At 44.9% G+C, this 13,642-nt stretch overlaps 1 protein-coding gene across 18 annotated transcripts in view; it reads left to right on the top strand.

Annotated features, from left to right (window-relative positions):
• Window positions 1-13,642, top strand: part of Cd44 (CD44 molecule (IN blood group)) — an 84,042-nt gene that overhangs the window by 19,792 nt on the left and 50,608 nt on the right. For all 18 annotated transcript variants that reach the window (XM_076847044.2, XM_076847045.2, XM_076847046.2 and 15 more), the window contains exon 2: window positions 13,329-13,494. In XM_076847044.2, coding sequence (XP_076703159.2) covers window positions 13,329-13,494 — 166 coding nt within the window. The remainder of the gene's footprint in view (window positions 1-13,328; window positions 13,495-13,642) is intronic.

The raw sequence follows: 13,642 nt of genomic DNA on the forward strand, positions 1-13,642 counted from the left end.
AGGTGAATAAGCCTTTGTTCTCAAGGGGACCTGCTTTAGTTCCTTGGGTTAATACCACTTGTGGCAGGTCTTTCCTTGAGTTTTATAGGTAGACTATTTATGCATCTCCCTCTAAATTGTCGTATTGTCTCTATCAATCTGTCTCTTTCACATACTATATAGACTGCATCTGGAAAATTAGGCTCCTGAATCCTAATTAGCTGGAGTGCTGGAGGTCTCCAAGGGCTGTGACCAAGGATATAGTAAGCAACCGACCAGTTAATCAAGAATTAAGTTAGCCTGAGAGGCACTCCCCATCCAGGCTGCCTTGAGTACCCTTTAATCTTTGAGATGGTTGGCTAATAGCTATCAAGTACCAAGTGCTTTTCTAAGATTCAGATACTTTGCCAAGGGCTTTAGATGCATTTCTTCATGTAATCCTTGAAAGCAACCCATGAGAAAAGCATTACTTTCCCTTTCCTGATGAAGAAACTTAAAGACTAAGAAATCACAGCATGCTTAACATCCCAGAGCTGAGTCTAGGACCCATCTTTCCAAAGACGACCTCGGCCGTTATGATCTTACAATAAATACCATGCGGATAACACTGCAGTCGCCAGTTACTGTGAAATAATGAATGGCACAGATGCCCAGGGCCCAGGAGGGCCTTGGAAGGCGTTAGAGGGCTTGGGAGTGGCACCTCACAGGTTCACCCTGTTGGGCTCTTTGGGAACTCTGTGCCTGAATGGAATAGCCTTGACTTTCAGGCTAAGACCAGAAGGGGCAGACACAGCCCTCCTTTCACTCACTGTACTCAGCATGTGATTCAAATGAAACTCTTGTCCCCGAGGTCAGTCCATTTAGTTGTCATAGCCTTTTCCTTCCAATTCTTGCTTGTATATCCTGCTGAGTTCAAACTCCAAGGACATCTCTTTATGTGCAAGGCAAAGGTGACTTCCAAATCTCATTTAATCTGTGTATGGGGGCAGGGCTCCTTTTACCAGATATCTGAAACACCCCAAACCCCATAATAAATAAATAAAATATGCCCACAATTTCCCAGAAGAGTGAGCATCAGACCACACTGACCACCTGTCCATGCAGTCCCTGTCATTCTCTGTCACATCAGTACCAGAAATGACCTCATTCACAGACTGGCCACTTGTCTGTTTACCGTCTATGTCCTCACTCTTTGAGGGCAGGGATGGTATCTGTGTCCCCAGCATCTAGGGTCATAGCTGGCTCATAGCACACATATGGAAGATGGTGTGACTTGACACCTTATGTCACGCCTAGTGGGCTCCTGATGCTTCTGGAGGCACAGATTTCACAGGAAGAAGCCCATTTGTTCTCACCCAGAGATTTCTAGAACTCAGAAAGAATGAGCCATTACTGGGTGTGGTCCCTTGTCATGTTCATGGCCATTTATTTAAAGGCAAATCAACACCTTATTTTCTTCAACAGCTTCACAGAAGGATCATTTGAAGTCATATTCCTTAAAATCAGGAAGTTATGTTTGGCCTATTCCAGCTGAGCATGCAATAAACGGTAAAGACTTTGGTCCAAACCCCACAGCTAGAGCTGGATTTAAAAGCTTGTCAGCAACAAGTTCTCTGAAGCTTGGCATTTGAGACTGGCATCTGCTGTTACAGATAGGATGTCCCAGATTGAAAGCTCAGGAAGAGGTATGAATTACATGCTCTTCGTGCACAGGGCAATTGGAACTGTACTAATCCTGGAAATCTTTTGGCCCAGATTTTTGAACTATTCCCACAATCCAGGCTCTCCTGCTTTGAAATGTTTGTGTATCTCTCAGAAAGCATCTGAGCAACGAGCAACAGCAGAGTCATTGCACTGGGAACAGAGCTCTTGCTTCTCATGTGTGTGCACACATGTACACACGTGCTGCACGCACACACACACACACACACACACACACACACAAACACACACACACATCCCTGTTCACTGAAGCACTTGACAGAAAATGAGAAGAGAGAGATTGGGTTATTAAAATATCACCTGGCACTTTCTGAGCTTCCAAGTTCAGAATCAATGAAAATCTAGAACTCCACTTAGCCACTTGAAATGCTCCGTTGTTGCAAGTCAAGTGAATATTTTTGTAGCCACATCACTTCCCCATTGACATAATTGAAGAGGAAAAGGGAAAACCCAAAAACATGAATTTTGTTCTTTTTTAACCCATCTGTAGCTCAGAATTGGTTATCAGTAAACTATAGATAAAGTCCTATTGGCAGCCCAGTGTCAAGGTTTATGAATGACTTAGTTTTCTTATAGCAAAATCATGGTTATTTCTATAAAAGTGTATCAACTCACTTGTGTTCGGATGAGCCTTTTTGAGTGACAGGCAAAGAGGCCACTTGGATGATAGGCGTCTAGTACCCAATGGAGAATGACTGACATTGTGCTACCTATGAGTTGAAGTGATGGAAGTGGGGGGTAGAGGCTTAAAAAGCATCAGTCTGAGGAATATCTGAACTAGATCCCGTCTGTCATGAGAAGAGCAGAGCCGTTGACTGGTCCACTACCCCAGCCAGACAGAAATCCAATCCATTCATCAAGCTCTTATCTAGGTCCCTAGAGAGTCAACCCTATTTGGGCACAGGCCTCGAGTCCCAATGCAGGGCTGACATTTTCTAGGAAAGTCTCCCTATCTCTTTTGGTCCCTTAGCTACCCGCTGGAAGGAGAAGGTAGTAATCAGTTGTATTGTCTATTATTGGAACTCAACACTGTTCAAATTGCAGCAGTTAATAGAGGTGTTGACATGTGGTGGCTAAAAAGGAAGGGGGGAGTCTCCTGACCCCCTACAGTACAACTGTGGACATTTTCTTAGCTTCTTTCAGCCTCAGTTTTGTCACCTGTAAAAAGACTTAGTGACAGAATTGTGTTTACCTCATGCAACTATTATGGGGTTTGAGTTAGATAATATGAGGTGTCCCTTGTCGAGAGCCTGATGCATAGTTGATGCTCCGTTAGTATCAATGTGACTGAGAAACCCAGCCAGGGGCTCACTGGAGGAGCTGTCAGGACCCCAGTGCCCCAACCATACCTTTTGCCCTGTAGTTCTCTTGGATTTCAAGTCCCTAGTGTGAGCTTCTGTGCTGGCCAAGCAGACAGCTGTGGCTTTGATAAACCAAGTCTTGACTGACTCCTGTCAGAGATCGTGTGTCGTTCTGGAGTCTGACTCCTGCCTTTGGCCACTTTCCTAGTGGGATCCTGGGCCAGTTGTGCTGTGAACCTCACTCAGTTCGTCTGTGAAGTGGGAATGATAATTGGGCCTCTCAGGGCTGCTCTGAGAATTATGTGGAATAACATCTGGACCACATTGCCACACAGGAGCAGCTCCATACATTCCAGAATCCTCTCTTTCTCCCTGGAAAAGATACTAAAAGAAAGGCAAGAGGAAAGACAATCAAGATTGGAGATGCTGTGGACTGTGTGATAAAGCTAGGCCCCGTGGGAACGAGGGGTGGCCTTTCTCCCCTCCAGGGGCACGGCTCTGTCTTAAAGGACAAAATGGCTTAGTTGAGTTTCTGATTCTATAAATCTTGTCAAGCCCACTGTTCATCCAGGTCCAGCCCCCATAGAGTAGATTGGAAATTCAGGCTTGGCTCTCTCCTCTCTGCCCAGTGAACGAAGGATAATCTTTATCTTTATAACTGTAAGTTGCAAAGTATTTTTATGCTGATATGGTGAGGAAAAATATAAAAATAATAATGCTAAGCCTACATCACCCCCACAGCATGTTTGCAGGATGCATTTCCTATGAGCTGCTACCTTTGACCACAGAACCCTGTGAAAATTGCTTGACCATCTCTTTTCGTAGCCATGACATGGGTGACTGACCCTCCTGGTGCATTGCAGGACTTCCTGATAATCATCATCATGGCTATGGTTGGTCCCTACTGCACTGATTTCTAGATTGGTCCGTGTTGCGTCCTAGGGAATAGCCAGACCTCGGTGGGTAATGTGGGCACTGGGGGAGAATGAGCAGCTGGTGGATCAACCTGATACATCATGTAGTTCTGCCGGATACATCATGTAGTTCTGCCGGATACATCGTGGTGGGGAGGGGAAGAAAGTCCTCTCTGAGTGCAGTTACTGCTCCCTTTAGCCTGTGGACAAATCAAGGCAAAAGGGCAGTAGCCCCAGGAGGTAATGGGGAAACCCAGGGGACCTGGGGAATCTGCATTGACACCTGGGTTCTTCAAACTCTGTAAGATATTAAGTCTCCTAATCCTATTTCTTCATTTGTAAAATGAGTCCATTGCTTCTACTCTCTGGATCTTATAGGGCTTCTTTTGGGTATGAAAGTGCTTTATAATTGGCAAAGGAAACTCCGAAATGGCAAGACTATCTGCCACACTTTGATTCGTTCCATTCAGCAGAGGGTGAGACTTTAATGAGTCTCAATTCATATGTGATTTTTGAGAGGCTTTCTGAGATTTTCATACTGTCCCAAGCATGCATAGTTACCCTCCCCATTTTTTCCTACAAGCTCCAAGGATTTCCTAACTTCTTATTTCATCCTGGGAGGCAGGAAGATTAGGTGTGCCCAGAGGAGCTACTGTGAGTTACTCGAGGTCATGTAGCTTATAATTAACAGGATTTAGGCTAGAATCAGTGCGTCCTACTCCCAGATAGAGCCCCTGGCTCATCAGCACGTTGGTGACCTATTAATCACCCCTGAAATGCAGTTATTACCTGTGAGTAATAGTTTCTCCTTTTTCTCGACTCTCACAAGGTACTTCTCTCCATCTAACTGTTTCTTTAAAGTTCTGGCTGCAGACCTGAAAAGAAACTGGGTACAAATTAGATGATGTGGCAGTCACTGTAGCTACCCAGAAAAAAATATATATATAATTATAAAAAAAGGGGAACGATCCTTTTTCTATGTAGAACAGGAAAACCCCTATGTGGTCCCTGAGATGCCTTCTGAGATTATTGACCACATCCTGGGTTTGTGCTAGTCAATTTGCTAAATCAATAAGATGCAAAAAAGAAGAAAACAAAGGTTTTGACGACAGTGGATTTCCTGATTGCCATGGCGACACACAAGGGACACACTGTGGTTTCTTTCCGTCATCTGTCTTCCTGGAGCTTTGCTCTGTATGGACCACTTAGCCCTACAGAGTTCTTGTGCACGGAGGCAACCATTCAGGGCATGTAAAATCCTTTGCCAGGAAGACTGTGGACTCAGGCTCAGGAGTGGGGGCCTCAGCAGGCTTTCAGTATCCAAGTCCCATACTTGCACTTGAGGCGAGGAAAGCAACCCGATATTTTTCTAGATTGTGTGTTAGGTTGGTAATGTGGAGGCCTTGGCTGAAGAGCTAGAGGAACACTAGGAAAACAGTTGAGAGAACCCTTTGGAAAGTTCTCTGATTGATAGAGTGGAGATATGGTGGGCTCTACTGGTTCAGATTTGGCTGCCACGACAGTTTCCATGCTCCATAGACAAGAGACCGAGAGACCTGGGGCTTTAGCCAAGAAGTTGGGGCAGCTTTCTTCTCTAAGTACCAGGAGATGAATGGCTCAGTTGAAAGCAACCCAGAACACATTCTGGAGGAAATTCCCCTGGTATGATTGTGTATGACTGTTTTCTCTGCTCATTAAGCCCTCATCCACCTCCAGGGCAATTCCGGGAGAGACTGAGTCACTCGAGACTCATGGTCTGGACAGCCAAAGGCGACTCGGCCACCAAGTGTGATTTTGGCCTCATTTGGAAACAGATGCTGAACAATATCTCCTTTCACTAAGTGCCCATCACATGGGCGTCAGGAGATGGGAGCAAGTGACATGGGGGCAGCAGAAAGGCTGTCAGCCTCCTGGACTGGCAGGCCTGGGTGGCAGCAGGGGCTGTAATAGCTCGAAAGAGTCAAAAGATTCCCAGAGGGAGACTTCTGGACTTTGAAGACATCAAACAGATGAAGAACAGAAAGACTTCTTCATGTCCTGTTAAGACAGCAGGGCTGTGGCTTTATTGGGATCAGCTTGCTCGAACCTCTTATAACAGAGATTTTGGTGGCAAGAGTCCTGGACGAGGAGTCAGGAGTCTGCAGTTATGGTCCCCTGAGGTTCTGCTTTTCTCACAACTGTGTGGGAAACCATGCCCAGTCATTCTTGATTTAATTTTCTCTTGTCTCTCTATTGTTCTTCCTGGCTCTAAACATGGAAGATCTAAATAGCAATAATGCTTTAAAACATATTTGGCCCTTTCCCTCCCCACGTCCAGTCAGAATCAGCTCACTTAGGTTTCTGAGTTGCATCATCTTCCATTTTGGACACAAGCTCAACAAATCAGAAGGCAGAAACAGAATCCTGGCTTTTTAATGATCACTCCTATAAAAGTGAAAAACGTGGCGAGCTCACCAGTGCCTTGGGCTGCCACTGCCCAAGAGGTTGGTGTGGCTTGACTCCCAGGAGTCCCATCAAGTTGGATGCAGTCAGCCTAAAGTTGGGTGCCAGGTTCCAGCTCGATCAGCCTGGAGCCTAAATTTGATCTGTCTAGACCTTTGGGTTGGGCAGTAGACATCTCAAAGTGTCACAAGGGTAACATGGTGTGGCAACCCAGCCCTGGGCTCACTCTGAATCCCAGGGTCCTCTCCCCATAGCTCTGCCTGACTGTGACTAGAGCACTGAGGCTGTAAATGGCAAGTGGCTTGAGGGCTGTAGCTAGGATTGGACTCTCAGTTCCCAAAGACGCCACGGGAAGGGCAAAGGGCAGGAACAGAGCAAGGTAGCTGACTTACTGTCGGGAAGCCCGTGAACGTTAGGACTGTAGAACTTCTCCCCCTGGGAGAGAGCGGATGTTCCATTGTGAGGTTGTTTTCCACTGAAGCCTCACCAGGCCCTTGGGCGAAGGCCCCGCCCTTGAAGCCTTATGATCCAGAATCAAGGGAAGTCTGTTCTTAAATGATATTCAATAAGCTCAAGTTGTTCTCTCTTGAGCTCTCTTTTAATGATCACCTCCCAACACTTTAAAAACCACGTGGAGAATAGGTGGGGTTCTTCTAGTTTTAGAATCTGTCCCATGCATGAGCTGCCATTGAACACTGTGAAGGGATCAGCCAGACCAGCCTGGTCTGAAACCTGGCTCTACCAGGGACCTAACTTGTGACTTCTCCATGAATAGGTTAACTCAAAAGAAAAATGGAGATAATAAAAGTGCCCGTTGCGTCTTCACGGGAATAAAATGAGTTTATTTAGTGTGAAATGTTGAAAACTTTCAAACCGGAATAGATAATGTCTACACCTGCTGATGTTATCACTCCTGGTCTGTGATAAGTGAGCGTGGGAATTAGACGAGTCACTGAGTCGCCAGAACGGGTCTGACTCTCACCTTCAAGATAAAGCAACACCTCATCTCCACACACATAGCTGATTCCACAACCAAATTAGGAGGAAGATACCTAATTCTACCTCATCCCTCCTGTGGAGATGACAGACAGGGACCAGGCCCATTTGGTTGACTCCTTAGAGAAAAAAAATCCTTCATTTAGGGCTACCAAGAGAAGTGAGGTTTGGAGAAGTCACCTTCTCTCTTTGGGCACAGTATGGTGGCATGTCTTCTTCCTGAGATCTTCATAGGGCCTGCACTGTTGACATCCTCTGTCTGGCCTCAGCAACGGCCCTGTAATGGTACTTGAGCTGTACCCTTTGTGGAGAATATGGCTGGAAAGTTCAGACAGGTAAAGCCAGTTACAGAACTGAAAATGGGTGTTGGAAACATTTGCTTTCAAGGAAAAGAGCAAATGTTTCAGACTAAAGACATGTTTAGGGCCCAATAGGCAATTCTTATCAAAGCCCCACAAGTGAGTTTAGATATACGTGGGGAAGGGATCAGAGAGACATCCTTCTTGTGCCTCCTGAGTCTGCTTGTCCTGTGTGTTTGTGGCGGGTGGGGGGGGCATTCATTCTTATTCATTCATTCACTCACTCATCTATTCATTCATTTGTTCTCATTTGCTTGCCCTAGACAGCTATATGGAGTACTGGGTAGATAACGGTAGGAAGAGAGAGATAGTTCTAGCTGTCGTGAAGCCCACAGGGATTTGCAAAATTCCAGAATCCTTGAATTCCTGATGACCAAAGATAACAATTTGTTATACTCTTTACTGGGTTCTGTCACAGACTTCTTTGAGAAACTCCTGAGACTGAGGGTCAGTACGCCATCAAATCACCTGTGCCCATGAGTTCACACACAGCCAGTCTTACACACAGTCCCATGGTTCACAGAGTCCTTGAAGACCAGCCTCTGGATTCCAGGTGGAACACCTCTTGTCACCCAGCTCTGTCACTCTCCAGCTGTGTGAATACTTCCACTTGCTTCTTAAGCAAGTTTGGAAAGATGTAGATAACAGCAACCTGAGTGAAAATTACACAATAATTTCCTCCTTGAAGATGTTGCTTGTGATTTTCTACCACTTGGGAAATGACTGGACGGGACCAAGAAGCTTATTTCTCACAGGCTCCACAATGTAGGCAAAGTTTTGAAATGTGTGTGGGTGACTTTATTAGTGAGATTTATTTTTCTTGTTCTGAAGCTTAGGGGAAGCTATGGATAAGATTAGTGGTGTTACTGGTCTTCTGTGGCTTATCAAGTGATGATAAATTTAAACAGGAGCCAGGATAGAGATCCAGCTCTCCCACTTGGATGACTTTGGACAATTTACTTTACCACTTTGGGACTCAATGTCCTCCTTTCCTAAAAACGGATTTGAGAGTAGTGCCTACCTCATAGAATTGCTATGATATTTGAGTTAGCTAAAGTACTTCAGGCAGATAATAAGTTGCAATGCCCATTGGCTCTGTTTATTAAGTGCCAAGCCCCATATCAAGTGTTTGACATGTGTCACAAAATAGTCCCTCAAACACTGAGAGGTTGGTATTGTCATCCCATCAAAGGGGAGGCTGAGCATCTGAGGCGTTAAGTAATAAACTAGCTGTGAAGGAAAGATCTGAGCCCAAAGCAGCTTTGGCCAGGCCCCAAGTAAGCTGAACCATGAACCTATGGGCTCTATAGGCTGTGGAGTCTGGAAGAGCTCCTTCCCTTGGTCTTCCTGACAGGTCACAAGCCCACCTGGGTGGATGAGACTCCATGTAATGAGCATTCTGCAGGTTGGGTGACATCCTGGGGAGCCTTCCCTCTGAATCTGAAAGTGGTCTCAAAGAGTCAATGTTTTCCACTGGGCCTATTCCATCTCTCAGAGTGTTGTGTGTGGGGGGAAGGGGGGCTTGGGACAGTTTATTCCTTACATGATACAAGAGATTTATTGGAGACTCGAGGGTTCAATGGAAAACCTAACTTTATTTCCAGTTACAGAGGCTTGTTGGAGAGATGCAATCAGCCACTTAACATTCACTTCTTGAGTCAGAGTGGATTCTGAATCCACTCTTGGTTTCCCAGAAGACACATGAAAATATCTCAGGAGTCCTTCCTGCTGTGTTGGCAGCATGGCCAGCACCATTGCCGTGGACACTGCCACCCTATGCAGAGATGTTCTGTGGTCCATGAGGCTCAAATGTTACCCTTACTTTAATGCTACTTAAGTCTTGGGACTATTGTCAGCAATGCCTTGATGAGGTTAGAAGTTAAAAAAAAAAAATGGCCTAGCTCAAGGTTAGAGGACTGGGCAGTGGCAAAGTTTGTGGGCACCTGGAGCTCAGGCTGGTTAGATTTGGTCTTGGCTCCACTCTTATTACCTCTGTGAACTTAAGGGTTTTTTTTTTTTCTTTTTTTAAAAATAGCTTCCCTGCTCTGAGCCTTAGTTTCTGTATCTGAAAAGTGATGATGAAAATATCAACCACCTCATAGGGTTGTTTAAGGATAAAATGAATTAGTACTTGTAAAATGCTCACAAAAGTGCCTGGTATGTATGTAATAAGTGAATAATAAGTATTAGCTATGATTATTGCTGTTGGTATTGTGAACATCCTTTAGGGTGATAATTTGGGTTTTCATAAGTGTTAAAGAAGCCTGTTGGAACATCTTCATAAATTGTCAGGGCTTGGGTGATACACAGCCCCGAAGGCTTGGTCCCTTTTTAAGGCAAAAGGGACTTACAGGAAAGGGACTGTGAATGTTCGTGACAGTTGACTTCATTTTTACAATTCCTAAACGTTTGAATGCCATCAGAGTTAGGAGTGGAAACTTCTGGTGAGTTAACATAAATGCAAGCTGTGAGATTTTCACTTTGCCAAGAATTTCTTCCTCCATTCAGTAGCTCTGTATAGATACCTACAATGTATCAGGCCCTGTTTAAGCTTCAGAGTCTTGCAGAATTGAAGGTTGATGTTCTCTGTTTCATCCTGTCTGGGCTGGCCACAAGCCTACATACTCACTTACACGCATATCAGCATGCTCGCCCAATGCATGACGGTACTGTCTATAAAGTTACATTTGGTGCTGCACATGGAACTCAAGGGATTTTACTCAAAAATCTCAGCCTGCATTGATTTCTCTTACATTCACATCTTCTGTCTGCCAGGTGGCAAGCTAGAACTGATTTTGATAAGCAAGAAATTGCCATTCGGCTCCAAACCACTGTCTAGCCTCAGACTTTATTTTTAACCTGGGAGTGACAGCAGCCACCTGGGCCAGGAGCAGGTAGTTTGTCTCTCCTGGCATCTGACGGAGGCCTCCCCTGGCAGCCTCCCCTCCGAAAGCTGATTGGGATGTTTTGTTTTTCTTTTGCATGCTGGACAAGGAAAGGCCCGGAAAGGTTACAGAGTGACAGGTTCCCTTTGTGAGATTGGCCAACTGAGACTCAAGGTGAAAATGTCAGTAAAAACAAATAGTATTTCAAAAGGGCCTGTGCATTTCCTTCCTCCTCATTCTCATTGCCTCATGAGCCAAGTGTTGCAGGAGTGGTCTGGGAGGACCCATCAGACCTGATAAGGAACACTCTGCACAAGAGCATATTTTGTATTTCGCTGATTCTGATTTTTTTTTAATATTTATTTTTTAGTTGTAGTTGGACACAATATCTTTATTTTATTTATTCATTTATTTTTTTATGTGGTGCTAAGGATCGAACTCAGGGTCTCGCACCTGCTAGGTGAGCGCTCTACCACCGAGCCACAACCCCAGCCCTGATGTTTTTTCCTTTAAGCACCCACTTCCTAATGACACAAACAAAAGAAAACACAGTTGACGTTGGCTTATGTCTTTTCAAGTGCCACTTCTTCTTTCTTTTACTATTTTCAGAATAAGGGAAGATAATGTAGAATTTTAATAGTTCTCCCGTTTTTCATTTGCTGAACACTGATTTCTAGAGTTTGGAACCTCCTTTAGGCTCTAGCAGGGGAGAGTAGTTGGTTATCACCTGTGCACTCCATAAGAATGACCCTATCCTTCTCATCATGAAGCAACCATTCACATGTGCCTCTCCCTTTCCTATAGCTGGTCTAGTGACATAAAAGGACCCCCACAAAGCAGTTCAAAGCATGCCTTTGGTGCTAAACACAACTGTGATTGTTTTCTAGCTCTAACATTTAGTAGCTGGGTGATTTGGGGAAGCTGTTCAATTTTTCTGAGCTTTGGTTTCTTCACCTGTAAATAATACATAAAACTCACCTCTTGGAGTTCTGCTGAAGTTGAGGCAACACAGCCCCAAAGGGACTGGGTACCTAGGGACACTGCTGTGAAAGATCTCTCCCACAGCTGTCAGCTCAGAAAGGCAGGATAAAGCAACTGGGATTCAGGAGAAGCCTATGATTCTAGATGGAAATATTCATTTGGTTAGGCAACTCATTTCTCTGAACTTCAATTTTCTTATTGATAAATAAGTAGAATTTTCCCAACTTTCTTTGGACTTGCCCAAGGAAAAAGCCTGGAGTCTGGCTTGAAGCCAACCTTGTCATTCTATGTCTTAACTAACAGAATGCTGCCCCACGTGGCACCTGGGCGTTTGTCCATTGTCTCCTAGAGAACCACAGGCCCTGAGTCTCAAGGAAGCGCTCAGAAGGAATGGAACCTCACCAGGCCAATTCCAATGACTTCATTTATCTGGGCGGAGTTTACTCACGTGCAGACTGGGGATAATAGACTTCCAAAAGAGTAATGAGTTTTCAATTAAGGCCTTTGAAGTCTTTTGAGATTGTTACACACAGAATCAGGCAGAACCAGGATGATTTCCAGCTCCTGAGATTTCAGAGTAATGTCTACAAAAACTCACAGAATTCTTCCTGTTAAATAGTCATTTACCCAGCTTCGTTTTCAATGCCATTAATTCTTGGGAACAAATAGCAGGACATGGATCTGTCGCTATATTAAAAATGTGTTTTTGAGGAAATTTCAAGGAGTCGTTCATTCATTTGACAGACAGCTGAGGAGCATCTGCTCTCTGTTGGGCACTGTTATAGATGCTAGAGTGAAAACAAGTGAAAGGCCTTTGCTTTTTAGACTGTCACTTCAGGCAGACCAAGAGCCAAATGTCCAAATGGATGAGCATGTTCTTACGCAGACCCCAAAAGCCGGCAGAAGGAGAGGGAGAAGCTGGGGGCTGGTAAGAGTGATCAGGGAAGGACTCCAAAGGAAGGGGTCATAAAGTTGAAATTCTGAATGATGAACATGAGCCACCCATGTGAATCACTGAGGATGGAACATTCCGGGCAGAGGGAAAGCAGGTGTGTGTTCTAAGGAGCCAAAGTACCTGAGGGAATTGATGGAAAGCTTTTTGCTTAGAGCAGAGCAAACCATGTTGAGGCTGGAGAAGGAGACAGCAGCCAGAGGGCTTTGGTCTTGCCATGATGAGGACCTTTGTTCTGGGTACATCCAGAAGGTATTGGAGGTTATGGGTGGGGAGGCAATCACACTCGAGTGTGGAATAATGCTGTGAAGGTTAAGGTGAAGCAAGATTCCCAAATATAGGACCGTGAATCTAGTACTATTTCCACTATGCAGCCCTATGTGTGTACATATACATACGCATAGGTGTTCCATGTGGGGTGTGTATTCAGTAAACAAACTGGAGGAACATTCAGCAAAAGACTCTGGCTTTCTCAGTGGTACTCTTGTTTTTCTTCATTATTTTCCTCAATTTTGTAAGGTTTCCATGAGTTTGTGTTACTTTAAATCAGATGCTTAAAAAAAAAAAACAAAAAAACTCTTTTGCGTAGTAACACCCATGGGGACCATAAGCATGATGTGCTTTATTTACCAGGTCTCATCTCAAATTTGAGCTTATGGAATGTTCCTTTGATGTGCCTGAGTGAATCTTGAAGGCTCTGATCAGTAGAGTTGTTTATTTGAATATTTCCTGAGTCTTCCCTAAAATGATGCAAAGTCTGTCTGCAAAAGAGCTGACGTTTCTGTTTCATCCTACAGATCTGAATATAACCTGCCGCTACGCAGGTGTATTCCATGTGGAGAAAAACGGTCGCTACAGCATCTCTCGGACGGAGGCGCCTGACCTCTGCAAGGCTTTCAACAGCACCCTGCCCACCATGGCCCAGATGCAACAGGCTCTAGCCAAGGGATTTGAGACCTGCAGGTAAGGGACCAGCACCCACCCCTGGGAAAGCCAGTGGTCTGGGTCCAGGGGACCGGACTTAGAACTGAAGGCTCCTCCCCGGCAGCTGAATGGATTATTACCTAACCAGTCAGCCCCACCTATTAATTTGGCCAAGTCCATGTGAAAC

This window comes from Callospermophilus lateralis, chromosome 2 (genome assembly GCF_048772815.1).
Source record: "Callospermophilus lateralis isolate mCalLat2 chromosome 2, mCalLat2.hap1, whole genome shotgun sequence".
Classification (NCBI taxonomy): Eukaryota; Metazoa; Chordata; class Mammalia; order Rodentia; family Sciuridae; genus Callospermophilus; species Callospermophilus lateralis.